At 42.0% G+C, this 27,147-nt stretch overlaps 1 protein-coding gene across 2 annotated transcripts in view; it reads left to right on the top strand.

The window, feature by feature from the left end:
• The window catches only part of GCLC (glutamate-cysteine ligase catalytic subunit), a 68,083-nt gene that overhangs the window by 33,109 nt on the left and 7,827 nt on the right, over positions 1–27,147 (top strand). For both annotated transcript variants that reach the window (XM_056565734.1, XM_056565735.1), the window contains exons 4-13: positions 1,497–1,610; positions 10,338–10,396; positions 10,481–10,617; positions 10,696–10,770; positions 17,866–17,982; positions 18,966–19,104; positions 19,270–19,382; positions 19,633–19,725; positions 21,212–21,316; positions 25,273–25,354. In XM_056565734.1, coding sequence (XP_056421709.1) covers positions 1,497–1,610; positions 10,338–10,396; positions 10,481–10,617; positions 10,696–10,770; positions 17,866–17,982; positions 18,966–19,104; positions 19,270–19,382; positions 19,633–19,725; positions 21,212–21,316; positions 25,273–25,354 — 1,034 coding nt within the window. The remainder of the gene's footprint in view (positions 1–1,496; positions 1,611–10,337; positions 10,397–10,480; positions 10,618–10,695; positions 10,771–17,865; positions 17,983–18,965; positions 19,105–19,269; positions 19,383–19,632; positions 19,726–21,211; positions 21,317–25,272; positions 25,355–27,147) is intronic.

Raw genomic sequence — 27,147 nt, 5'->3', positions numbered from 1 at the left:
TGAGGATTTCTTTGTGTGAAGGAGACTTTATTGGGGTGAAAAGAGTTCATGCGGCCCCGCACAACTGCTGCTGCCAGTTGTGCAAATTTTTTTTTTTTTTTTTTGTGGCTTCTAGCCACCCGCACTGAATTTCACCACCAGAATCCTGCCCCTTCATACTCGCCCGCCAACCAAGAGCCCCACGGATGCATGAAAACACGCCCGAACCAAAACTGCAACTTCCAACATGTTCCACCATAACAACATGCTGGGAGTTGTAGTTTTGGTTTGGGTCAGCTGCAGAGCCATAGGCTGTCGTCCCGTCCTTTAGACCAGCTCCGTCCCATCCCAGGGAACAGTTGCTTCATGGTCTTCACGTGGTACGGGCAGTTCGGATTTACCTTTCAGTCAATTCATCCTTTTGCCAGTGTGACTCTTTCTTTGTGCTTATGGAGGGTCGTCGTAAGGGATTTCCTGCTTCGAAGGCAACCATTTTGTGGTGGATCCATTCTGCCATCTTGGAAGCTTACTGCTGCAAAGGAAGACTCCGCCTTTCCGGCTCTCAGCTCGTTCTGTCGGGGCCTCCTGGACTCTCCACAACAGGGATTCAACCTTGCAAGTCTATAAGGTGGCCACCTGGTTGTCCATGTACACTTTATGACAAAATTTTACAAGGTGCACACCTTTTGTGTCTGACGCTGGTTTGGGTTGCAAGGTGTTGAAGGCAGCTGTGGCCCTGCCTTCCACCTGTGTTGCTTGGGTTCTCTCCCACCCCAGGGACTGCCTTGGTACATCCCACGGTCTGTCCCCCCAAGGGAGCACAACGAGAAAAGTAGATTATATATATATTTTTTTTTTTTTTGCTTAACGTAAAATCAATCTTGGCGGATCCATTGGGGGACATGGCACCCACCCATTTGTTCTGGTGTCCTTGGTTCGGTTAACTGTCTGAGGGTTGCTTTTTTTTTTTTTAAATTTTTTTTTTTTGTGGTTTCCTGGGACAGTTGCTGTTTTTTCTTTTTCGGTCCTCTCCTCCTACTGCTTTGGGACTAAACTGACAGCTCAGTCTGTAGGCGAGGTATACCCTGCTGGGAGGGGCAGACTTTCTTCTTGTTGCCTAGTGGCAGCAGCATATACCCATGGGCTCTCCCCAGTACCTTGTAGATGTAGGGTACAGTGTTTGGACACTGGCCCATAAACTTTGATGCCACACTAGGTTTGCATGAAATACCCAGCACTCTGTATAGAGAGGGTATAAAGGGGACATCTATTATTGTCTTTGGAAAGTGAGTTTTGAAGTGTGTGTGTGTGTGTGTGTGTGTGTGTGTGTGTGTGTGTGTGTGTAATAAATATATTTTATTATATTACATTTTCTCAGCTTAGCTCTGTAGTCTTTATTTTATTTTTTTAAATTAATCTTCCTGTTCTTAAACTGCAACCCTGGTTACTAATTTCTATTTTACAAAATGAGAGCAGCTGATGTGTTACTAATGTTTTTAGCATCTGTATGTTTTTAGATTGGGATGTCCTGGATTCACATTGCCAGAATTTCAACCAACTCCTATGGAACATGGAGCCTCCAAGTCTCTCTTCTTTCCAGATGAGGCGATTAACAAACATCCTCGTTTTAGGTATATTTAGGTTAAATAACCTTTTGTACTGTTGAGCAATATTAAACTCCGTTTTATTGTGTGGGGTGTGTATGTATGTATGTGTGTGTGTGTGTGTGTGTGTGTGTGTGTGTATATAATAGATGTATATAATGTATGTGTGTATAGCATTAGATCTAGACATGTAGCTATATGAAAGCAAGAAGTATTCTCCTAGAAATATAAACACTGTAAAGGTTGGAAGAAATGATTTCACCTGTGAATGTGGCCAGACTTGGCTAAACGTATACTCTCCAGTCCTGTTTTAGGGTAGGGTCACGCGTGCCATATTTTGCTGCGTATTTGCAGCTGTATAAGTGTGTGTATGTGTATATATATTATATATATTGCCATTAAGCACTCTGCGGGCATTCTGGGTAGGGAAATATGCAAAGCAGCTCATTAAATCACCTTTTCAGGTAATGTTCCCTGGTATCAGCTTAGCTCCTGTTAAGGAATATTAAAAAACTGATCAGGATTTTATCCCAAGCCAGATTAATCCCCAAAAGGGAAGTTTCTACCCATCTGCAGAAAGCTGTTTTGTGGTTTGTGTCACTCGTCAGTACAGAGCAGGGTGATCTGGCTTCCCTTTTGGGGAGTAGTCTGGCTTGGCATAAAATCGCGATCAGCTTTTTATATTCCTTAACAGGAGCTAAGCTGATACCAGGGAACATTACCTGAAAAGGTGATGTAATGAGCTGCTTTGCATATTCATATATTTATATTATATTATATTTATAATTATATTATATTTATAATTATATTTATATTATATCTACCCATTAAAGTTATTGGCATGGATTTACTAAAAGTGGAGTGTGGTTTAAGTAACTTTCTCTGTAGTTTTTAAATAACACATAAGGACGAAGCCCATTGTGGCCTTTTTAGTTTTTTGCTTTTTCGTTTTTTTTTCTCCTCCCCTTCTAAAAATCATAGCTCTTTTTTGCTTCACAAATTGTACTTTGTAATGACATCACTTCTTTTATAACCTAATCTGCGGCAAAAAAAGCCCTTATACTCTCTAAAACCTACATAATTTGGGCATCCTTCTAATCATATGGACCTACAGAATATTTTTACGGAAAGCCCCCCAAATGTTACAAAATGTCATAAAATATATAAATATATTATATATTTTATGACATTTTGGAACATTTGGGGGGGCTTTCTGTAAAAATATTCTGTGCCTTTGCTATGTTTTGTGTATGCCATTGTCCGTGCGGTTTAACTAAGCTTATATTTTTATAGTTTGGACATTTTACGCACATGGCGATGCCACATATGTTTGGGTTTTTTGTTCATTATGTAATTTTATTTTTAAAAATACCCATTTTACTGTTTCTGAGCTTTTGGCTCTGCTTTGAGCACGGTTATCGGTGCTCTGCTGCTCCAGCATGCCAAGGCTGGGGACAGCAGAGTATCTCGATCAGAAGGCGAGGAGGTAGTTAAGGGCTTCCCACCTTCCTCTAAGCTGATCGGGACAACACATATTAGATGCCGTGTTCACCTTTTGATTGTGGCGTCTAAAAGGTTAATGCCAGGCATCGGCCCGATCGCTGATGCCTGCCATTAACCCTAGGTCATGGCTGCTGATGGCAGTCGGGACCCACTGGATTTGAAGCACGTTCTGCCCGTGAGCATGCTTTAAACACCGGTTACGGGACCAGAGCTTTCAGGTACCGAAACGCAAAGGCATACCTATTCACCCTTTGTCCTTAAAAAAACTGTTTTTTAACCACTTAGCGTTCAAATCCACCACATTTTTGTGGGGACATTAGTACATTTGTTGGGATTTTCATGAAACTGTCAGTGGCCATATCTCCTTTCCCCTGTGGTCACGCCCCATCTTTGCTTTTTCTGAGTAAAATGGAGAATTAGTCAGGTTTTTGGGATCATGTGAGTAAATAAACCTGTAATCAGCTGCAGAAAATAATCAGCAAAATATGGCACTTGAGACATGTACGTCATGGACAGAAAGGTTTTCCCGACCTCTGATGTACATACCGGCCACTGCTGACAGTACAGCATTGCGCCAGGTAAGATGGTGGTTATCACTGATAACCAGCCATCTTGTCAGGATCCGGGGGGGGGGTTTCGTCGAAACGTGAATAAATCTAGTTTCCCGGAAACCTCCGTGTTAAGTCACAACATACACCTCTCCCCAAATTTGAAACACAAAATGTCCCGACCAAAATGCTCATCGCAAAGGGGGTTCACGGTAGAAGAGGCTTATGACATTCTTGCCTCTGATACAGAGACAGCCAGTGATGCAGAAGAGGAATACGCTCCATTCTTCTTGCTGTCCTCCTCCTCATCCTTCTACAGTAGTTATGAGGAACCGCGACAAAGGTGTCGCAGGACACTGCCTGAGCCAACACCTGAACCAAGTGACCCTGTGTGGACCCCTGTCCCAGAAAATTGAGGCCCAGATTCCTAAGTTTGTGGCCAGCTCAGGAATCCAGTTCAATACAGATGGCCTTACTGAAATTGATTATAATAAAAAAAAAAAAAAAAAGACCAATTTATATGCCCAACAATTTTTGGCCCAGAACCCCACTTCATCATATTCAAACTGTTTGGGCCTTGTTCTCTACATGGGCATAGTGAAAAAACAAGAAACGAGGCAGCATTGGAGTTCGGACATATTGTACCATACCCCATTGTACAGAAACACTATGCTCCGCAAAAGATTTGAGGTAATCCTCAAATTGCTACATTACAATAATACCCAATGCCCACCCCCAAATGACCCCTCTTTTGATCGCCTCTATAAACTACGGCCAATAATTGACCATTTTAATGCCAAGTTTTCAGAGTCATACATCCCAGAAAAGGACATTTGTGTGGTTGAATCTCTAATCCACTTCAAAGGCCGGCATAAATTCAATCAGTACCTGCCCAATAAGAGGACCAGGTATGGAATTAAATTGTACAAGCTGTGTGAAAGCTTCTTGGGGTACACTCATAAATTTAGAGTGTATGAAGGGAAAGACAGCATTATTGAAAAATTAAGTGGAAAAATTGTCTGGGACATGGTGTTCCCACTTTTAGACAAAGGGTATCACCTTTTACATGGACAACTTTTTTATTAAAGTCTGCCTCTTTCAGTGCCTGGCTGCCTGGGCTACTGTCGCCTGTGGCTCTGTATGCAAGAACCAGTGAGGCCTCCCCACACTGTGCAACCACTGCCAAGAGGCAAGAGCAGGGCACTTTGCAGCAACAACCTCTTGCTGCTAAAATATAAAGACAAAAGAGATGTCCTTATATTGACATCCATCCATGGCAGCGGCTCCACCACTGTCCCTGTACGAGGCACAAGTTCCCAGATTTCCAAGCCAGATTGCATTCTGGATTACAACAAATACATGGGAGGGGTGGACTTATCTGATAAAGTCCTCAAACTGTACAGTGCCATGAGAAAAACTAAGGCCTGGTACAAAAAGCTTGTGGTGCAGATTGCACTGTACAAAGCATACATGCTATCACGTAATGCAGGTGGGACAGGGATATTTCTTGACATTCAAGAAATTAAGGCCCTCATTTTTGGACACCAAGAGGAGCGCCCCAGTACCTAATCAGTGGGGTACAAGCATATTGTACCTGGCCAACATTTTCCCAATGTTATCCCCTCTAGCGGAAAAAAGGGAAGGACCCAGAAGAGATGTAGAGTCTGCTACAAAAAAGGCATCAGAAAGGAAACCACTTTACACTATGAAACTTGCCCTGATAACCCTGGCCTGTGCATAAGATTGTTTCAAAAAGTTCCACAAATCACTAAATTTATCTTTTTATTAACCCCATTATCACCTTTTTATCCCCATTCTCTGCAGTTTCTGTACATCCCCTACATCTAAAGTCCAACCTCCATTTGGCACCCATAACCCATTCTGTTAATCAGCTTAATTTTACCCCAAAACCACTCCAGCAAATTGTGCGGTAGAGCGTGGTGCAAATTTTTTTCATTATACCCCATAACCATTCCAGCAAAATCTGTAAGCTGCTAAGCACAACTTATTTGGCACTTACATGGCATATCTGTGACACTATCACAATTTTTCTTTTGCACAATCCCTAAGAAGAGCATTAGCTTTTGGAATTCCTCTGGAACAAAATGCTCAATTTCCCCTTTTTATGAATTCCTTGAGGGGTGCAGATTCTAAAATGGGGTCATGTCTCTGCGGTTTCCACAATTTTTACACCTCTAAGCCTCTGCAAATAAAGCACAATGCAATAAATTTGACTTGAGTAGACCTGAACATGGGCTTGGTGCTCTCTCTCCTGAGCCCTACTGTCTGCCCAGTCAGAAGATAATTTGACCCAAATGGGGTACTGGCGTGTTCAGGAGAAGTTGAATAACAGTATGGGGTGCTATTATTCTTGTGTTCCTTGTAAAAATGAGCCAACTTGTGCTAAATGTGCAATTTCTGCATAAAAATTACAAATACTAGTTTCATGGCCTAATGTTAAAAACAGTCCTCAGTCACCTGTGAGTGAGATCAAAATGCTCACTAACCCCCCCCCCCAAATTCTGAGGGGTATAGTTTCCAAAATGGGGTCACTTGGGTGTTTTTTTTCCACTGTACAGGTACCACAGTGGGCACTGCGAAATATCCAAGAAAAAGGTGTCAAAATTCACTGCTGCACCATGTCAGTGAGCACACTAGAATGACATAAGATTTCTAAAATCTTTAGAATATGGGTAATACATACACATTTTTTTTTTTATATAATTTTTTTTTTACCTTTCATGTCACCGAAAAAAAAAATTGAAACAAGATAAATGCTAAAATGTTAAATTTAAAAATGTCCCTTCACTTTGTTCATGTGAACAACCTAAAGGGTTAATAAATTCATTCTGAATGCTTTGAAGGGTGCCGTTTTTTAAAGGAGGTGGGTTTTTTTTTGTGGGGTTTCAAGAATACAGGCCCCTCAAATCCACTTCATAATTGAAGTGGTCACTAAAAGAATGTTGTTTTGAAATTACCGTGAAAATGCTCATATTCTAAGCCTTCTAATGCCCTAAAAAAGTAAAAGAATTGTAAAACAAATGATGCAAACATGAAGACCTATTGTAGATGTGAATTAACTACACTTGGCTTAACTATTTCTCTTACAAGTAGATAATTTGCAATCTAGAAAAATGCAAATCTCAAAATTGCATTGCCCAGTAAAAACATTCTAGTTATTACCACATAGAGGCACATGTCAGATTTGAAAAACTGGCTGGGTCATGAAGGGGTTAACCCCTTAACGACCAAGGACGTATATTTACGTCCTTGTCCGGCTCCCGCGATTTAACGCGGTGACCCCACGTCATATTGGGTCGGTCCCTAATAGCGCGCGGCAGCAATCGCGGTGCCGCGCGCTATTAACCCTTTAGACGCGGCGTTCAAAGTTGAACACCGCGTCTGAAACGAAAGTGAAAGCTGCCTGGCTGCTCAGTGGGGCTGATTGGGACCACCGCAGTGAAAATGCGGTGTCCTGATCAGCTGGGACACAAGCGGAGGTCCTCTTATCTTCCTCCGGCGTGTCCCTTCGGCGATTGATTGCTCCAAGCCTGAACTGCAGGCTTGAGCAATCGACCGCCGATAAAACTGATCAGTGCAAAGCTATGGCTTTGCAGTGAACAGTGTATAAGATCAGTGTGTTCAGTGTTATAGCACCCTATGGGAGCTAGAACACTGCAAAAAAAAGGACCTCAAGGACCCGGGCTTTTTCTGTTTTTTCACTTTCAATTTTTCCTCCTTAACTTTAAAAAATAACTCTTTAAAATTTTCACCTAAAATTCTATATGATGGCTTATTTTTTGCATCACTAATTCTACTTTGTAATGACATTAGTCAATTTACCCAAAAATCTACAGTGAAACGGGGAAGAAAATCAATGTGCGACAAAATTGATGAAAAAACACTATTTTGTAAGTTTTGGGGGCTTCCGTTTTTACGCAGTACATTTTTCGGCAAAAATTATACCTTTTCTTCTGTAGGTCCATACGGTTAAAATGATACCCTCCTTATATAGGTTTGATTTTGTATCACTTCAGAAAAAAATCATGAATATATGTGGGAAAATTTATACGTTTAAAAAGGTCATCTTCTGACCCCTATAACTTTTTTTATTTTTGTGTTCAGGGCGCTATGAGGGCTCATTTTTTGCGCCGTGATCTGAAGTTTTTAGCGGTACCATTTTTGTCCTGATCAGACTTTTTGATCACTTTTTATACACTTATGTGGTATAAAAAGTGATTAAAAATGCGCTACTTTGGTATTTTTTTGCGCGTACGCCATTGAACGTGCGGTTTAAAAAGTGGTATATTTTTATAATTCCGCACGCGGCGATACCACATATGTTTATTTTATTTACAGTTTTTTTTTTATTCTTGGAAATGCCGGCTGATTCAAACTTTTATTAGGGGAAGGGATAATTGAAAAAATGATTTTTTTTTTTTACACTTTTATGCAATATTATAGCTCCTATAGGGGCGCTATAACATTGCATTTACTGATCTTTAACACTGATGCATCTCCATAGGAATGGATCAATCAGTGTTTTCGGCGATTGAATGCTCAAGCCTGGATCTAAGGCTTGAAGCATTCAATCGGCGATCAGACTGCAGGAAGGAAGGTAAGAGACCTTCCTCCTGTGCTACAGCTGTTCGGGATGCCGTGATTATACCGCGGTGATCCCGAACAGCTCCCTGAGCTAACCGGCAACTTTCACTATCGTTTTCAGCCGCGCAGCTCCGCTTTGAGAGCACGGCTAAAGGGTTAATAGTGCGCGGCACCGAGATCAGTGCCGCACGCTATTAGAGGCGGGTCCCGGCTTCACTATGATGCCGGGCCCGCCGCGATATGATGCAGGGTCACCGTGTGACCCCGCGTTATATGGCAGTACCGGGACCCAGGACGTACCCATATGTCTTGGGTCCTTAAGAGGTTAACCCTTTCCCTAATGAGTCCAAATCACCCCCCTTTTCCCATGTAAATAAATATAAATGTGTTTTCGCCGTGTGCAGAACTGTCCGAACTATAAAAATATATAATTAAACCGTACAGTCAATGGCGTACGCGCAAAAAAATTCCAAATTCCAAAATAAAATATTTTTGGTCACTTTATAATATGAAAAATGAATAAAATGCAACCAAAAAGTCAGATCAATACAAAAAATGATACCGCTAAAAACTTACGATAATGGCACAAAAAATGAGTCCTCATACTGCCCCATACGCGGTAAAATAAAGTTATAGGCGTAAGATGACAATTTTAAACCTATAAATGTTTCTGTATGTAGTTATGATTTTTTACAGTACGACAAAAGCAAACCTATATAAGTAGGATATCATTTTAATCGTATGGACCTACAGAATAAAGATAAGATGCCATTTTCGTCGCACAATGATTTTTTTTTATTCCCGTTTCACCGTAGATTTTTGGGTCACTGCAAAGTAGAATTAGTGGCGCAAAACATAAGCCATCATATGGATTTTTAGGTGCAAAATTTAAAGGGTTATGATTTTAAAAAGGTAAGGAGGAAAAACCCTGCGTCCTTAAAGGGTTAAAGGGGTACTCTGGTGTTTTAAGGTTTTTTTTTTTTTTTTTTTTTTTTAAATCAATGGATGCCAGAAAGTTAAACAGAATTGTAAATTACTTCTATTAAAAAAAAATCTCAATCCTCTCTCCTGAAGGTCAGTTCGCCTGCTAGTACTGTGATTGCAGCATACTACCTGTAGACATGGCTCTCTGCACTAGCCCTCTTGTCTGGTAATTCTCCTTCTCTCTCGTTTCCCTCTTTCTTTCGATCCCCTCTCCTCTTCTTCCTCTCCCCCTCTCGTACTTTCTTTCCCTCTTCTACACTTCTTCTCCCCCCTTCTTCCCGCCCCCTCACCCCCGAATTTATGCATTACTGTTCCTACAGTTTCTTCATACTTTACATGCCTATGTTGGCTGCAGATTCCGAAAGGGGATCTGTAGTAGTTAGATATTGGTTATTCTATTGCCTTATGTTGTTTCAGAGACACAGATGTTAATACCTGCCTTCCTTCTGAGCGTTAACAAGAGTCATGATATACTGTTCTGTAGGCATACCTCATTCATAATGTGTCCTGAGGAACTTGCCTATTTACCTTGCAAGTAACATATTTGCATATTGTTTGCGTAACCTGTATTGTCTCACATTCCTGGATGACTTGTTTATCTTGCATTGTTTAACTTGCAAACTTCAAAAAAACTTTAATACCAAAAAAAAAAACTTAATCCTTACAGTACTTCTTAATATTTGTATACTACAGAGGAAATGCTTTTCTTTTTGGATTTCTTTTGTCACAAACAGTGCTCTCTGCTTACACTTATGTCCTTGTCAGGAACTGTCCAGAGCAGGAGAAAATCCCCATAGCAAACATGTGCTGCTCTGGACATTTCCTTACATGGACAGAGGTGTCAGCAGAGAGCACTGTGTTCGTGACAGAAAAGAAATCCAAAAAGAAAAGAATTTCCTCTGTAGTGTACAGACACTAAGTACTGGAAGGATTAAGAATTTTTAATAGAAGTCATTTACAAATGTTTAACTTTCTGGCACCAGTTGAATAAAAATAATTCAACCAGAGTACCCCTTTTAAACTATGTTCTACCACCCCTTTTAAACTTGCATGTCAATGTAATGTCTTAATGCTTAGTTTCAGTCTTACACATGGCTTTTCTGTTTTTGCATAGTACTTTAACAAGAAATATTCGACACAGACGTGGGGAAAAAGTAGCCATTAATGTTCGTAGTGAGTATGCTTTATGGTTATGCTTGTCATTCTGTTAGAAATATAACAGGGTGGAAATAATGGTTTTTGTATTACTGCTTTTAGTTTTTAAAGACAGAAATACTCCCTCTCCATTTATTGAAAGATTTTCAAATGATCCTGGTGATGGAGCAAAGGCAGCCCTGCCTGATCATGTATACATGGATGCCATGGGTTTTGGGATGGGAAACTGCTGTCTCCAGGTATGCGACGCATGGTCTCAGATTTTCATTTCTATTTAAAAAGTTGATTATATGTGGGGTTTCTGTTCCTTGCAATAGGTAACTTTCCAGGCTTGCAGTATTTCAGAAGCCAGGTATCTTTATGACCAGCTAGCAACAATATGCCCCATTGTGGTAAGTGTACATTTTTTCTGTTTTACTAAATGTGTGTCTGTGTGTGTGGATATATATAGATTTTGTAAACTTTTTATTTTTTTTATTTTTTTACTTTTTATTGGTGTCTTTCACAATTTTTCATACAATGGAGCCATCATCCAAGGAGCACGAACTAGGATTGTGAGACACCTTAATGGAAACCTCAGAACCAGGGACCCTACGCATACTAAAGTTTTTGTCTTAAGAATTGCATCTACCGTATATACTCGAGTATAAGCCGACCCGAGTATAAGCCGAGACCCCTAATTTCAACCCAAAATCGCAGGAAAATTATTGAGTTATTGACTCGAGTATAAGCCTAGGGTGGGAAATACATCATCTCGCCCCCCCCCCTCCCTGTCATCATCCAGACCCGTCATTAACATCCTCATCATCATCACCGCCTGTCATCATCCAGACCCTCATCATCATCACCTGTCATCATCCCCTTGTCATCATCCCCACCCCCCTTCATCATCCCCTTGTCGTCATCCCCCCCCCCCCTTCATCATCCTCTTCTCATCATCCGCCCTCAGTGGTCTTCAACCTGCGGACCTCCAGAGGTTTCAAAACTACAACTCCCAGCAAGCCCGGGCAGCCATCGGCTGTCCGGGCTTGCTGGGAGTTGTAGTTTTGAAACCTCCGGAGGTCCGCAGGTTGAAGACCACTGCGGCCTTCGACATCATCCAGCCCCCTCTCACCCCCCTTTAGTTCTGTACAGTACTCACCTCCGCTCGGCGCTGGTCCGGTGCTGCAGGACTGTCCGGTTAGGAGGTCGTCCGGTGGGATAGTGGTTCCGGGCTGCTATCTTCACCGGGGGCGCCTCTTCTCCGCGCTTCCGGCCCGGAATAGAGGCGTTGCCTTGACAATGACGCAGAAGTACGTTGGCAATGAACGTACCTCTGCGTTGTCGTCAAGGCAACGTGACTATTCCGGGGCCGGGCCCGAAGCGCTTAGAAGAGGCCTCCCCGGTGAAGATAGCAGCCCGGAACCACTATCCCAACGGACGACCTCCCCACCGGACAGTCCTGCAGCACCAGACCAGCGCCGAGCGGAGGGGAGTACTGTACAGAACTAAAGGGGGGTGAGAGGGGGCTGGATGATGTCGAAGGCCGCAGTGGTCTTCAACCTGCGGACCTTCGGAGGTTTCAAAACTACAACTCCCAGCAAGCCTGGTCAGCCGATGGCTGCCCGGGCTTGCTGGGAGTTGTAGTTTTGAAACCTCTGGAGGTCGGCAGGTTGAAGACCACTGCAGGTGGAGAGTTCACTCGAGTATAAGCCGAGGGGGGGGGGTGTTTTCAGCATGAAAAATCGTACTGAAAAACTCTGCTTATACTCGAGTATATACGGTATTTAGAAGAAAAAGAAAACTCTGTAATTGTTGGGAGTAGGACTAATCCAGTACTGAGCAATATGCTTATGTGCCTGTTCTTCAGAACAGACAAGAAAGCCTAAAACATGGCACTTAGGCATGCCAGAGAGTCTAAAAATAATGGCTAGCACCTCCTGCCAAAATAAAAGGGGACAATACTAGATCAAATGGAGTAAGGTAGCATCTGAATGCCAGCATCTGGGGCATAGACAGAATGCAGATCAATTCTGTGTAAAGGTACCCAGGTTTTATATACCCCTATGAAGTCAAAACAAATAAGACAATAACCAGCTTCAGACAGTGAGAGCAGAGGGTGTAAAACAGGGCAGCCTCCCTCTGATCAGTAGACACACTTAAGTCAGTTTTTCATGGACCGTGAGTGGGTATTTCAAATACTATCAAGTAAATCCCTATAGAAGCATGAGATGACTCCAGTGGAGTCCAGTGATGTAACCACAGGCTTACAGCTAATGACCCTGACTCTCAATACTTAAACCCTACCACGAATGGGGAAGACCGAATTATTGTGGCCAAGGGCAAGATGACCAGAGTAATAGGCACAAAGCACACCCTTGGTGGGTACCACGCTGGAGTGTAAATACAGGAGGCAGACCCCCCCCCCCCCTTATATTGAAGAGACATGACATGAAGCCAGGGCCAAAACCCACAGTTCTACTTAAAGTACCTCTCATGATCTTGTTAAATTTTATAATCCTCCCAGTTCACTGCCCCATCATGATAAACCACCCCCTGCCTTTATTTTTACTTTTCTACTTGATATTGCTCGGTCTGCTCTGCTCTATTGCGCAGTCTGTCAGATTCAGACTGGGAATGGGCATTACCCAGCAGGCGTGACATCATCTGAAGCCATACAGGGGAGAACTTCCTCCCTCGCTCTGGTACACACAGCCCAGAGCAGTTCAGTGTGAGATTAGCTATGATTGACTAAAGCTGCACACACCCCTCAGCATTTCCTGTTTTTGGCCTTCTGCCAGGCCAGCAGGAGTCCAAAGTCTGTGCAAAAGATGGAGGGAAAATGTGCTCTGGACAAGTATGGAGACACCTAGTGGCAGCTTTTTTAAACACACAAAACATAGAAATCTAAAAAAAAATTGCGCTCCAGATGTTGCAAAACTAAAATTCGGAGCTTTCCGAGACCGTCCAGGCATGCTGTAGTTTGGCAACATCTGAAGGGCCAAATGTTACAGAACTAAAACTCCTAGCATTCCTGGACTGTCTGGGCATGCTGGGAGTTGAAGTTTTGAAACTCCTAGAAGCAGCAGTGGTCTCCAAACTGTTCTCCTCCAGTTGTTGCAGAACTACAACTCCCAACATGCCCTTCGGCTGTCTGGGCTTGCTGGGAGTTGTAGTTTTGCAACAGCTGGAGGCACACTGGTTGAGAAACACTGAGTTAAGTAGCAAACTGTTTTGCAACCAGTGCGCCTCCAGCTGTTGCATAACTACAACCCCCAACTTGCACGGGCAGCCAAAGGGCATGCTGGGAGTTGTAGTTTTGCAGCAGCTGAATGTTTACAGGGTACATTCACACGGGTGGGGGTTTACAGTGAGTTTCTTGCTGCAAGTTTGAGATGCAGCAAATGTTCCGCTTCAGCTCAAACTCCCAGCGGGAAACTCTGTGAACCCTCGCCTGTTTGAATGTTACCTTTAAAAACACTACACTAGCCCTACACTAAATAAAATAAAACACTACATATACACCTACACAGTTACCTCAAACCATTGCCATCGACTGTCCAGGCATGCAGGGAGTTCTTCAACAGCTGGAGGCACTGTTTGGGAAACACTGCCATAGTCATTTTGGTATGTCAAGTGTAATTCTTGCATCCGGGTCTGTCCCATGCAAATCCCTAATTTAGGCCTCAAATGTGCATGGTGCTCCCACTTCAGAGCCCTGTCTTATTTCAAGGCAACAGTTTAGGGCCCCATATGGGGTATCTCTGTAGAAATTGCCTAACAACAAATTATGGGGGGCTTTTTCTCCTTTTACCCCTTATGAAAAGGGTAAAGTTGGGGTCTAGTCCAGCATGTTAAAAAAAAATAAAAAAAATTTTTGAATTATTTTTTACCTGAACATGCTGGTGTTGCCCCATCCTTTTTCATTTTCACATGCGGTAAAAGGGGGGGAAAACAAAACAAAATTTTTAACTTAATTTTTCCTGAGTACGGAAATACCCCATATGTGGATGTAGAATGCTCTGCGGGCGCATAACTAAACGCAATTTATTTTAAATTCAATTTTTTCACAAATGCTGGTGTTATCCCAAATTTTTCATTGTCACAAGGGGTAATAGGAGAAATAACTTAAATTGTGACACCATTTCTTCTGAATATATAAATACCCCATATGTGGTGGCTAAGTGCTCTGCGGGCACACTACAGAGCTCAGAGGAGAAGGAGCACCATTGGGCTTTTGGAGAGAGAATGTGTCTGGAATTGAAGGCCATGGTGCCAAAATAGGGTCACGTGGGGGGTCCATTGTTCTGGTAGCATGGGGGCTTTGTAAACGCACATGGTCCCAGTCTTCCATTACAGACAAATTCTCTCTCCAAAAGCTCAATGGCGCTCTTTCTCTTCTGAGCATTGTAGTTCGCCCGCAGAGCACTGTACATCCACATATGGGGTATTTTCATACTCAGAAGAAATGGGGTTAAACACTTTGGGAGGCTTTTTCTCCTTTTACCCCTTGCAAAAATGAGAAATTTGGGCAACACAAGCATTTTGTTGAGAAAATTTTCACATCCAAATTTTACAAATTTCCTCTACACTACTGTGGGGTGTAAAGGCTCACTGTACCCCTTAAGTTTCTTGAGGGGTGTTGCTTCCCAAATAGAATGCCATGTGGGCCTTTTTTTGCTGTTCTGGCACCATAGGGGCTTCCTAAATGTGACGTGCGCCCCCCCCCCCCCCCCCCCTCAAAAAAAAAAAAAAAACTATTTCGACAAAATGTGCTTTCCAAAAGCAAATGTGACTCCTCTTCTGAGCATGGTAGTGCACCCACAGAGCATTTTATGTCCACACATGGGGTATTTCCATACTCGGAAGAAATGGGGTTAGAACTTTTGGGGTGCATTTTCTTATTTCTATTACCTCTTGTAAAAATTGTCAATTTATGTAAAAACTACATTTTAGTGTGTGTGTGTGTGTGTGTGTGTGTGTGTGTGTGTGGGGGGGTTGCTTTTGTGGCACCATAGGGGCATCCTAAATGCTACATGTCCCCCAAAAACAATTTCAGCAAAATTCACTCTCCAAAAACCCATTGTCGCTTCTGAGCCCTCTAGTGCACCCACAGAACACTTTACATACACATATGAGGTATTTCCCCATGGGTTACACATTTGAGGGGGCATTGTCTCATTTTTACCCCTTGTAAAAATTCAAAAACTGGGTCTACAAGAACATGTTAGTGTAAAAAATTGAGATTTTTAACTTTCTCCTTCACTTTGCTGATATTCTTGTGAAACACCTAAAGGCTAACACTTTCTTAATGTCATTTTGAATATTTTGAGGGGGGCAGTTTTTATAATGGGGTCATTTCATGAAGCATATTTTGAGACTTTTATGCGCCTTTTGATACAGTTTTACTTTTTGCCTACCCATAGAACGTTTTCTTTTTGACCATGCAGTGGTCATGTATTTATAATTTGCGACTTTTGTAAAACGTCGCTATTTTGTGCGCAAATGTAAATTTTTAGGCGCAAAGCTACACCACCTACCTGTAGGTGTGAGAATTATTTCTACCTTCCACAATTCAACCTTTAACTCCTTCCCGCAAAATCCAGTCTATAGATGGCGAACTGCGCAGGTCCTTCGCGCATTCCGCCGTCATCGCACGGGTTAACTGGCAGAAGTCCTGCTGTTACCAGCCAGATAGCCGATAACGTATACCGATATTCTGGTATAAGTTATCAGCTATTTGTAGTTTTGCAACAGCTGGAGGTTTGCCCGGCTATGCGCTGACAAGTACTTGCCAGTGCATGGGCAGTATTTGTCGGCGCTTTCGCATACCAATGCTCAACCCGTGGCGTACCCCTATGGATACGTGTACCACGGATTGAGAACCCAGGCCTCTGGTTGTTGACCTGACTCTTTTAGAAAAGGTGTACGTTAGACAACTTTTCACACTAAATGAGAGCTGCACCTTATTCATCATTATGCTGCGCTTTATTGATGAATAAGACACGCTAGTCAAAGTATAGACCAAAAAAATTGTGGCAATTTGATCTAACATAGACATTTCTTGATAAATCTCCCCAATGTTGTATGTGAATCAATATATAATTTATTTGGTTGTCCATTTTCCTTATAAGCACAGAGTTTCAAAGTAAAAAAAATGCCAATTTTTTTTATTTTTCATAAAATTTTGGAATTTTTCACCAAGAATTGATGAAGTATTGACAAAAATTTACCACTAACATGAAGTAGAATGTCACGAAAAAACAATCTCTGAAATGCTCGGGTCCTTAAGAGGTTAAAGGGGTACTCCACTGGAAGCCTTTTTATTTATTTATTTTTATTTTTTTAATGAACTGGTGCCAGAAAGTTAACCCCTTAAGCCCATTTTCACCGTAAGGACCCGGCCATTTTTTTGCACATCTGACCACTGTCACTTTTTAAACATTAATAACTCTGGGATGCTTTTACTTTTCATTCTGATTCCGAGAGAGTTTTTTTCGGGGCATATTCTACTTCATGTTAATTGTAAATTTTTGTCGATACTTGTATCATTTCTTGGTGAAAAATTCCAAAATTTGCAGAAAAAATTTAAAATGTTGCATTTTTCTAACTTTAAAGCTCTCTGCTTGTAAGGAAAACAGACATTTCAAATAAATTATATATTGATTTTTTTACACTCACATGTCCTTGTAGACCCAGTTTTTTTTTTTTTTACAAGTGGTAATAGGAGAAAAAGCCCCCCCAAAAAATTTGAAACCCAATTTCTCTCGAGTAAGGAAATGCCTCATGTGGATGTAAAGTGTTCGGCGGGCACAGTAGAGGGCTCCGAAGGGAAGTAGCTACAATGGGATTTTGTCGTCAAACACCCCACAGACCCCTCTATCCACGTCAGGAACTGTCCAGACCAGGATAGGTTTGCTATGGAGATTTGCTCCTACTCTGGACGGTTCCTGACATGTACAGAGGTGTCGGCATAGAGCATTGTGGTCATACAGAAAGGAAATTAAAGAAAAACTTCCTGTGGATCATACAGCAGCTGATAAGTACTGGAAGGTACCGTTAAGATTTTTAGATAGAAGGAATGGACAAATCTGTTTAACTTTCTGGCATCAGTTGATAAAAAATAACATTTTCCAGTGGAGTACCGCATTAACTATTTTTAGTGAGGGTCCACTTATCCAGGTCTGCCATCCGGGAAAGGTCCAAGCTGAAAGCTAAGACATGATTTACCTTGCAGCCGCAGTGCCATGCAGAACATGGGTAAACGAGCGACTGAAGTGTATGGAGGATGTCAATCTTTCACACACTGTACCCCCTGAATATTTTTCTGCCCCTGACTCAGTGTGTTTTTTTTTTTATTTTTTTTTTATATTTTTTTTATTTTTTTTATTTTTTATTTTTTGGCTCAGTGATGACACTTGCGCTTTATGTATGGCAAGTAATATAAACTATTAGGCTGAGCAATATTAGTTTTTTGGAGCATGATGAAGATAAATTTTCTTTTGTAGATGGCTTTAAGTGCAGCTGCTCCATTTTACAGAGGCTACATCTCTGATATAGACTGTCGTTGGGGAGTTATATCTGCCTCTGTAGATGATCGCACTAAAGAAGAAAGAGGCTTGGAGGTATGTTTAATGTTTCTTGCATGCTTCTATCCTTTTTAGTTTTAAAGCATTAGTTATGTCTCACATAGACATGTCAAAAGTTGAGATCTGTTGAGATTTTTTTATGCAAACCCCTCCCCTGACCCCAGCTTGCCTTGCAGGCAATTGATGGTTAAAGTGCTCCATTGTAGTCTATGGAGCCATTCCCATGCATTGAACAAGTAGGGGAGTGAAGCCTTCTACCTCCTGCTTCACCAATCTGTAACTAATGGTTGAATGATCACTGTTGACATGGCTGTGCAACATGTGAAGCATTAATTTTAAAGAGTACCTGTCACCAACTTTTAGTGCTGTGTTCCTTGTGTAATTAGCAGACACTTTCCCATTCACTTGCTTTTAAGATTATCAACATAAATGTTTAAAATGGAATATAAAAAACAGCCACTAGGTGGTTCTGTTCCCTGCCACAATTAATAGTAAGTTTGGTCTCCTCGTGGCCTGGCTGGAGTCCAAACTCAGGAAAGGTTTCTCTGCACTGAGCTTGATTGTCAGCTGCACAGAAAAGTGAAAGCTCCACAGATTCTCACAGATAGCTGCACAGACTGAAAGCTGCAGGAGAGCCTCACTGACCGCAACACAGACTGAAACATGCACAGTCTAAGGTCTTCTATTTATCACAGCACTGCAACCATGTGAGGGCAGAAGTGGTCACCCAGCAGGCTTCAGTGATGTCATACCTGCTGGAAAATGCCCTCTTTCTCCTGCTGGGAAATTGCACTATGTGAGCAAAAAGAAAGGTATGAAACACAGTTTTTTTTTAAAGCTCTGAAATATTTTTTTAAGGGCTGGAGGGGTGTTAGGAGCTAGGGAACATAGCCGGAGTTGGTTTAGAAAAGTTTATTTGGTGACAGGTACTTTTTTAAATCACAGAATGCTTTAATTTCTGTTTCTACATATGTTTATGGCTGAGGTAGAATTTATACATTGTACTATGTTTTCTGCAGCCACTGAAGAATGATAAATATAGAATCAGTAAATCTCGATATGATTCTATAGACAGTTATCTGTCAACGTGTGGTGAAAAGTACAATGACATTGATTTAACTATAGATAAGGACATCTATAGTCAGCTAACAAGAGAGGGTAAGATTTTCAGCTTTATTAAAAACATTGTATTTGTAGTTTTCAGTGAATTTGTCAGTGATATTTTAGTAAATTCCTTACTACAACATGAGTTATATTTAATTTTTAGTCAGTCAGCATGATTCCATTTATAATCCTCTTGTGCTTTAATGTTGCGAAAAACAGGAATCGATCATCTCTTGGCTCAACACATAGCACATCTTTTTATCAGAGATCCATTGACCTTGTTTGAAGAGAAAATACATCTAGATGATGCCAACGAATCAGATCATTTTGAGGTAAAGTACTGCAGCAATTTGGCACTTCTATTGCCTATATAATAGTTTTATACCCCCTGTATAGAATACTTGCCCATGTAAAGAAATCAAAAGGCAAAATGGGAAGCAGTTCCATTAGTGACAAATGTAAAACCAAAACCAAGGTGAGGCTTACTGCATTGAAAATATTGAGTATCTTAAACTACTGTTTTATCATATGTCATGGTCCTATCCATCCTTCCCTTTTTTTTTCTTTTTTTTTCCCCCACAGAATATTCAGTCAACAAATTGGCAAACTATGAGGTTTAAGCCACCTCCACCCAACTCTGATATAGGTTGGAGAGTAGAGTTTCGTCCTATGGAGGTCAGTTTGTGTATTATCAGCATTTAGTTACCTACTAAGGTTATCTATCCTGCTTTATTTATTTATTTATTTATTTATTTTCTTTTCTTGAAATGTGTTCTACAGTATATGCTGCGAGGTGACAGTTTGCACCCCTTCTATGCTTTTCTCTTAAGTAGAATCTATTTGCTTTATATCATGCTTAATACCAATGATGGCTGTATCTTAGCTGATGCAAAGTTAAAACATATATATATATTTTATTTTTTAACCTTGAAGGACTCGGCAAATATTCGTTTTATTTCCGCCTTCCCTTCTAAAATCATAACTCTTTCAATTTTGCACCTACAGACCCATATAAAGGCTATTTTTTTTGCATCACCAATTGTACTTTCTAATGACATCACTTATTGAAGAAAATTAACGCCATTTTATAACTTTTGGGGGCTTCCGTTTCTACACAGTGCACTTTTTGGTAAAAATTACACCTTATGTTCTGTAGGTCCATATGGTTACAAGGATACCCAATTGGGGTATAGGTTTTATTTTGATACTTAAAAAAAATTATAAACTATATGCACCAAAATTAGTATGTTTAAAATTGGCATCTTCTGTCCGCTATAACTTAATTTTTCCGTGTACAGGGCGGTATAAGGGCTCATTTTTTGCAGGCACAGTCTGTAGTTTTTATAGGTACCATTTTTTGTTTTGATGGGACTTTTTTTTTATTGCGTTTTATTAATATTTTTATGGTATATGAAGTGACCAAAAATGTACAATTTTGGACTTTTGGTATATTTTTACGTGTACGCCATCGGCTGTGTGGTTTAGCTAACTTTATATTTTAATAGTTCAGACATTCACGCACGCGGCGGTACCGCATATGATTATTTTTATTCATTGCATTATTTTATTTAAAAAATGGGGGCGGGGGAAGGGTTAATGAACTTACATTTTTTTTTGGGGGGGGGGGGGCTAAAACATGCAATCTTCTGATTGCATACACTGTTCAATGCTATGTAACCGTCGCTCTGCTGCAGGCATGGAGCAGTAGATCACTGATCTGACGTCTAAGAGGCAGGTGAGGACCCTCCTGTCATCTGGTAAGCTGATCGGGACATTTTGTCGCGATAGTCCCGATCAGCTCGGCTGAGCAGCCGGGTTTCTTTTGCTTTTAGACGCTGTGATCAACTTTGATCGCAGCATTTATAGGGTCTATGCCGGGCATCAGCCGTCTCCGGCATTGGCCGTAGGTCCTGGCTGCCATTAGTGAACGGTTTAAACCTGTTAAACTGGACCAGGGTGCACAGGTACGCCCTGAGTCCTTAAGGATCGGGAATGCAGGGCATATGCCCTGCATCACCAAGAGGTTAAGCTTGAATAGTAGAGGCTGAGCTGCAGCATGCCACGTAACCCAAAATGCAGTGTATTACTTCTAATAAGTTACTGTAGACTTGTAATATGTGGCTACATAAATAGCTTTTTATATATTTTTTTTTTTTTTTAGGTTCAGTTAACAGATTTTGAGAACTCTGCATATGTGGTGTTTGTGGTTCTACTGACTAGAGTGATTCTTTCATACAAGTTGGATTTTCTAATTCCTCTGTCAAAGGTTAGTAATTAAGACCTCTCGGTGGTAGAGGCATCCTATGAAATTTTGTTGTTGGTTATTAAAAACATACATTTTGTATAAATTGGATAAATTAAAGGCTGAAAAACCTCTTAGCTTTTTTTGTGAAGAGGTATTGGAAATAAAAATTGTAACCTGGTCTTCTGTAGAAAAGGGACCTTTAATCCTCTTGTACTGGACTCCTTATCCCAGTCCATCAAATCTCATATAAAATATATATTATAAATTGTTAAAATGTTTTTTATTAATTATTGTGCAGCAGAACCCATTTTCCTGATGTGATGTTGAGAAAGGTAGAAAATAAAATATGCAGCCATAAATTGATGGGTGTACTCTACTTTCTTGCATGTCCTCGAAGCAGAGTGGCCTCTAATTTCCAATAGGGTATAAGTTGTTTAAAAGGGACTCCAGTGGAAACAAGTGGGAAAACAAATGTTAGAAAGTTAAACAGATTTGTAAATGACTTCTATTAAAAATCTTAACCCTTTCACTACGTATCAGCTGCAGTATGCTACAGAGAAATTTGTGCCGTTCTTTCCAGTCTGACAACAGTGCTCTTTTCTGACACCTGTCTCTGTCAGGAACTGTCAAGTTTAGAAGCAAATCCCCATGGCAAACCTCTTGCTCTAGACAGTTCCTGACATGGACAGGTGTCAGCAGAGAGCACTGTTGTCAGACTGGAAAGAACTGCACAAATTTATCTGTAGTATACAGCAGCTAGGTACTGAAGGGTTAAGATTTTTATATAGAAGTAATTTACAAATCTGTTTAAAGGAAATCGGTCACCTGCACTTACCTGTCGGTACTGACACGTAGTGCAGATGCCGTTCCGTGGCAGGGATCTCGGTAATCTTCAGTCCAGCACCCGGCTTGGGGCAAGGGCGGAGCTTAGTGTTGTCACTGCTGCTGAGAGACCCAGCAGAGAGGAGCAGCTGCTTGGGGCATGGGCGGAGCTTAGTGACATCACCGTTGCTGCTCTCTGCTGGGTCCCGCTGCTAGAGAACAGCATTGGTGATGTCGCTAAGCTCTGGCCATGCCCCAGGCCAGTGCCTGGAGCTGGACTAACTGAGAAGATTACTGGAGATCCCCGCCACGAAACGGGATAAGTACAGTTGTCATCAGTGTCACCTACAAGATCTGTCTGTACTGATAGGTTAGTGCAGGTGACACTGGTGACAGATTTAATTTAACTTTCTGGAGCCAGTTTATTTGAGGAAAAAAAAAATTTCTTCCACCGGAGTTCCCCTTTAATCCCTTCCCACTGTAGGACGTATGCATTCGTCCAATCATCCGACACGTGCTGGATCGCACAGGCTGTACAGTGTGCAGCTAATCAGGTCATACTGTGCTGCAGCACAAATGTATTGCAGCATAGTATAACCTGTAAAAAATAAAAAGTTCTTCAATAAAAGTATGAAGTGTAAAAAAAAAAAAAAAAGCCCCTTTCCCAATAAAAGCCCTGTATTAACACCAAAAAAGATCAAAAACACAAATCATATACATAATTGGTATTGCCACGTCTATAATGACGTGTATTCGAGATGAGCGAACTTACAGTAAATTCGATTCGTCACGAACTTCTCGGCTCGGCAGTTGATGACTTTTCCTGCATAAATTAGTTCAGCTTTTAGCTGCTCCAGTGGGCTGGAAAATGTGGATACAGTCCTAGGAAAGACTCTCCTAGGATTGTATCCACATTTTACAGCCTACGGGAGCACCTTAAAGCTGAACTAATTTATGCAGGAAAAGCCATCAACTGCCAAGCCGAGAAGTTCGTGACAAATCGAATTTACTGTAAGTTCGCTCATCTCTAACGTGTACTATAAAACTATAATGTAAATTATACCGCATGGTTATGGTAGGAAAATATGATCTTCCTTACCATAACCATCAGACATTCCTGCTGGCATGGAATGTAACAATAGGTGCAGTGAGCATTTACACCCCACAGGTGTCTGACAGATTTTTTTTTGAACAGTGGTCCATAATGAGAATTTTTTTCATTTGCACAGACCACTGTTCCAAAGATCTGTCAGACACCTGTGCAGTGTAAATGCTCACTGCACCCCTTGTTACATTCCGTTAGGGGTATGGTTTCCCAATTGGGCTTATATGTGTGTGTGTGGGGGGGGGGGGGGGGGGGGGGGGGGGTCCACTGTTCTGGCAGAATGGGGGCTTTGTAAACACACATGGCCTCAGACTTCTATTCCAAACAAATTCTCTCTCCAAAAAAGCAAATTTTGCTCCTCTTCTGAGCCCTGTAGTGCACCTGCAGAGCACTTAAAGGAAATACCCCACATGTGGATGTACTCAGAAGTGGTGTTAACATTTTTAGGGGTCTTTTTCTCCTAGTACCCCTCGTGAAAATAAAAATTTGGGGTAAAACCAGCATTTTAGTGGTAAAAGTTTGTATTGAAACTTTAACGAAAAATTGTCACACCTGTGGGGTGTTAAGACTTACTGCACCCCTTATGTTCCATGTGCAGCTTCCAAAATGGGGTCACATGTTGGGTTTTGCTTTTGTCAGAACCACTGCAACTGTCAGCCGTCCCTGTACAGATCACCAATTTAGGCCTCGAATGTACATGACTCGCTCTCTCCTGAGCCCTGTTCCGCAAACCTCCAGCTGTTGCAAAACTACAACTCCCAGCATACATTGACAGACCTTGCAGGCTGGGAGTTGTAGTTATGAAACAGATGGAGGCACACTGGGTTAGGGTTTGTTACCTAACTCAGTGTTTTGCAACCAGTGTTTCACAAGTGTTCCTTCAGCATGCACAGCAGACGGGCGTGCTGGGAGTTGTAGTTTTGTGTCTCCAGCTGTTTCATAACTACAACTCCTAGCATGCTCAGACAGCTGGTTTCAGTCCGTGCATGCTGGAGGCTGTAGTTATGTAAGATCTGTAGGGCCACAGTTTAGAGACCACTGCACAGTGATCCCCCAAACTACGAACATCCAGATCTTTCAAAACTACAAATCCCAGGCAGCAAATGGCTGGCTGGGTATGCTGGGAGTTGTAGTTTTGCATGATCTGGAGGGCCACGTTTAGAGACCACTGCAGAGTGGTCTCCAAACTGTGGCCTTCCAGATGTTGCTAGGCAGCCAGCAACTTACCGAGGGTAAGCCACCTCCTCTGCCACTGCTCAGTGTTCCCCTGCTCTGCCCGGAATACCATGGGTGGATAGAGCGGGGGAACTGAAATTTCCTCCTGACCGACCAATCGCACGGATAAGAGGGGTGGCACACCTGCCACCTCACTTCTATCCTTCGGGGTGATCGATGCTGTCTCGGACAGCACTGATCACCCTTATTTTTGGGGCCATTGGGTCACCAGAGACCCGATTGGCCCAGAGAACCAGTGACCAGTGAATCACAGCCACCGTTAATTGAGGGGGGGACGGACTGGTTGGTCTCAGGGCATACGGTACACCCTTGGTCCTTAACTACCGGGATGAAAGGGCGTGCTTGTATGCCTTTCATCCCCAACAGGTTAGTCTTCTAGCTTACTTAGTCATGTAGGGGGAGAAAATATATTAGGCTAGCCAGTTTTAAATGCTCTATATTAAAACACTGCTCCTAGTGGCAGAAGAGGTGACCATCCATTAAAGGATACTTCTCATTTCAAAAAGGTGCATGCTTCCAAGTGTTGACCTTTCATTTCTGATCTGAGCACCTAAAGCTAGCATGCAAGTCTATAGGACATTCAGTAATTCCACAAATTTTTGCTGCATAGAATAGAAATAAAAGGACACAGCACTTTAATTGTCACATGTCCCCCATGTCATATTTTGGACAAGCTGTTCCTCATGTTGGAAAAATTGTTTTAATGTGCATCTGTCTTTTACATGTTTGTGTGAAATGGTATTTATGAAGCAAATATGCACAATACCATATTCAAAACAAACTGGCTATAATTAAACAATCTCTTTTCCTGCAGGTTGATGAAAACATGAAAATGGCCCAAAAAAGAGATGCTGTTCGGGAAGGAATGTTTTATTTCAGAAAAGATATTTGTAAAGGTATTAATTGTAGTTGTGGTCAATTTTTCCTAGTTATAAGGCGTTGAATGTAGGAGATCTGCTGCCTACAATGGCTCTTTGGAAAGTGTACTATTGTCTCAAGATTCAGCTAGGCGTCGGAGGTAATGTCACTCTCCAAATCCAGATGCTGTGTGGACAAAATCAAAGTGGCCCTTGAAGGGGTACGCCGGTGAAAACCTTTTTTCTTTTAAATCAACTGGTGCCAGAAAGTTAAACATATTTGTAAATACTTCTATTAAAAAATCTTAATCCATCCAGTACTTATTAGCTGCTGAATGCTACAGAGGAAATTCCTTTCTTTTTGGAACACTGATGACATCACGAGCACAGTGCTCTCTGCTGACATCTCTGTCCATTTTAGCAACCGTGCATAGCAGATGTATGCTAAGGGCAGCATGGTGGCTTAGTGGTTAGCACTGCTGCCTTGCAGTGCTGGGGCCTTGGGTTCAAATCCCACTAAGGACAACAATAAATAAAGACTTATTATAATAACGTCAGCAAAGAGCACTGTGCTCGTGATGTCGTCAGAGAGAATTCCAAAAAGAAAAGAATTTCCTTTGTAGTATTCAGCAGCTAATAAGTACAGGAAGGATTAAGATTTTTTGATAGAAGTAATTTACAAATCTGTTTACCTTTCCGGAGCCAGTTGATTTAAAAGAAAAAAAGTTTTCACCGGAGTACCCCTTTAAAGCAAATTACTTACCTAATTTTGATTAAAAAAGGTGTTCTTTCTCTACTCCATTGGGGGACACAGACCATGGGTGTATGCTGCTGTCTCTAGGAGGTATGACACTAAGGCAACAAAAAAGTCGGCTCCTCCCAGCAGGATATACCCGCCTCCAGGCCCTGAGCTAATCAGTTTTAGCTTAGTGTCTAAAGGAGGTGGACATGGTCTGGAATTCTCCAGACCAGGTCTTCTGTTTTATTATTTTCCTAGTTAGGGATGTGTTAGTTTTTCCTTTTTCTTTCATGTTTTCAGGTGGGGACTCAGGAACTGCGGCTCACTGTTTCCCCATTGCAATTGAGGGGGCACAGACATTGCGTATATGCGCTGTTAATCCCCTCTTGCCAACGGTCAGCGCCTGGGGTTGTACCTCATGGGTCCGGGTCCCCCTATTTCTCTGCTCTCCTCGCTCGCACATGGTAGCTCGGCTTGATGCAGGTGACAGAAAGCTGACTGAAGACCTCACCGACTCCATTAGGGAAGTTCTTCTGACTGAGGTGAGTATATATTCCTTTCTCCCTTTAGGTGCTGCCTTGCAACCTCTGGCGACCCTCAGATTTTGGCCCACCTTTCAGGGTCTAATGGGCTGGCCTATGCTAGGGGGCTTTATCTTTTATTCTGGGGCGAGCAGTGGCATATTTGGAATGAATGGATCACTTTATTCTTATGCACTCGTGTGTGTGTGTTTTACTATGCGGCTGTCAGCCGTGGCCCTTACTATCCGGCTGACAGCCGCGGCGCTTATACTGTTCGGGCGCATGAAGCACCGACTTACTTTCGCTTCGGCAGCACACGCTGTCGGCGAATGTCTCGCCAGCTCACTTCCCCGCGGGCGCATATGCGGTGGACATGTGCGCTCGGGGCAAGGAGCAGGCGCCATTACTATTTCTCTTCATCGGCATTTCGGCGGCCGGGGCACTATAGCTCTGCCCACAGGGCCGCCGGAGCTTACTGGAGGCGTGAATCGTCCTCCAATCAGTGCCGTGCACTCTATTTTAGGTGGCAGGGACCAATCGGACAGTGCCCCTGCTCCAGGCACGCCCCTCTG

This window comes from Hyla sarda, chromosome 3 (genome assembly GCF_029499605.1).
Source record: "Hyla sarda isolate aHylSar1 chromosome 3, aHylSar1.hap1, whole genome shotgun sequence".
NCBI lineage: Eukaryota > Metazoa > Chordata > Amphibia > Anura > Hylidae > Hyla > Hyla sarda.
Note: the sequence above shows the minus strand (reverse complement) of the source record. Positions and strands in the feature narration are given on the sequence as shown.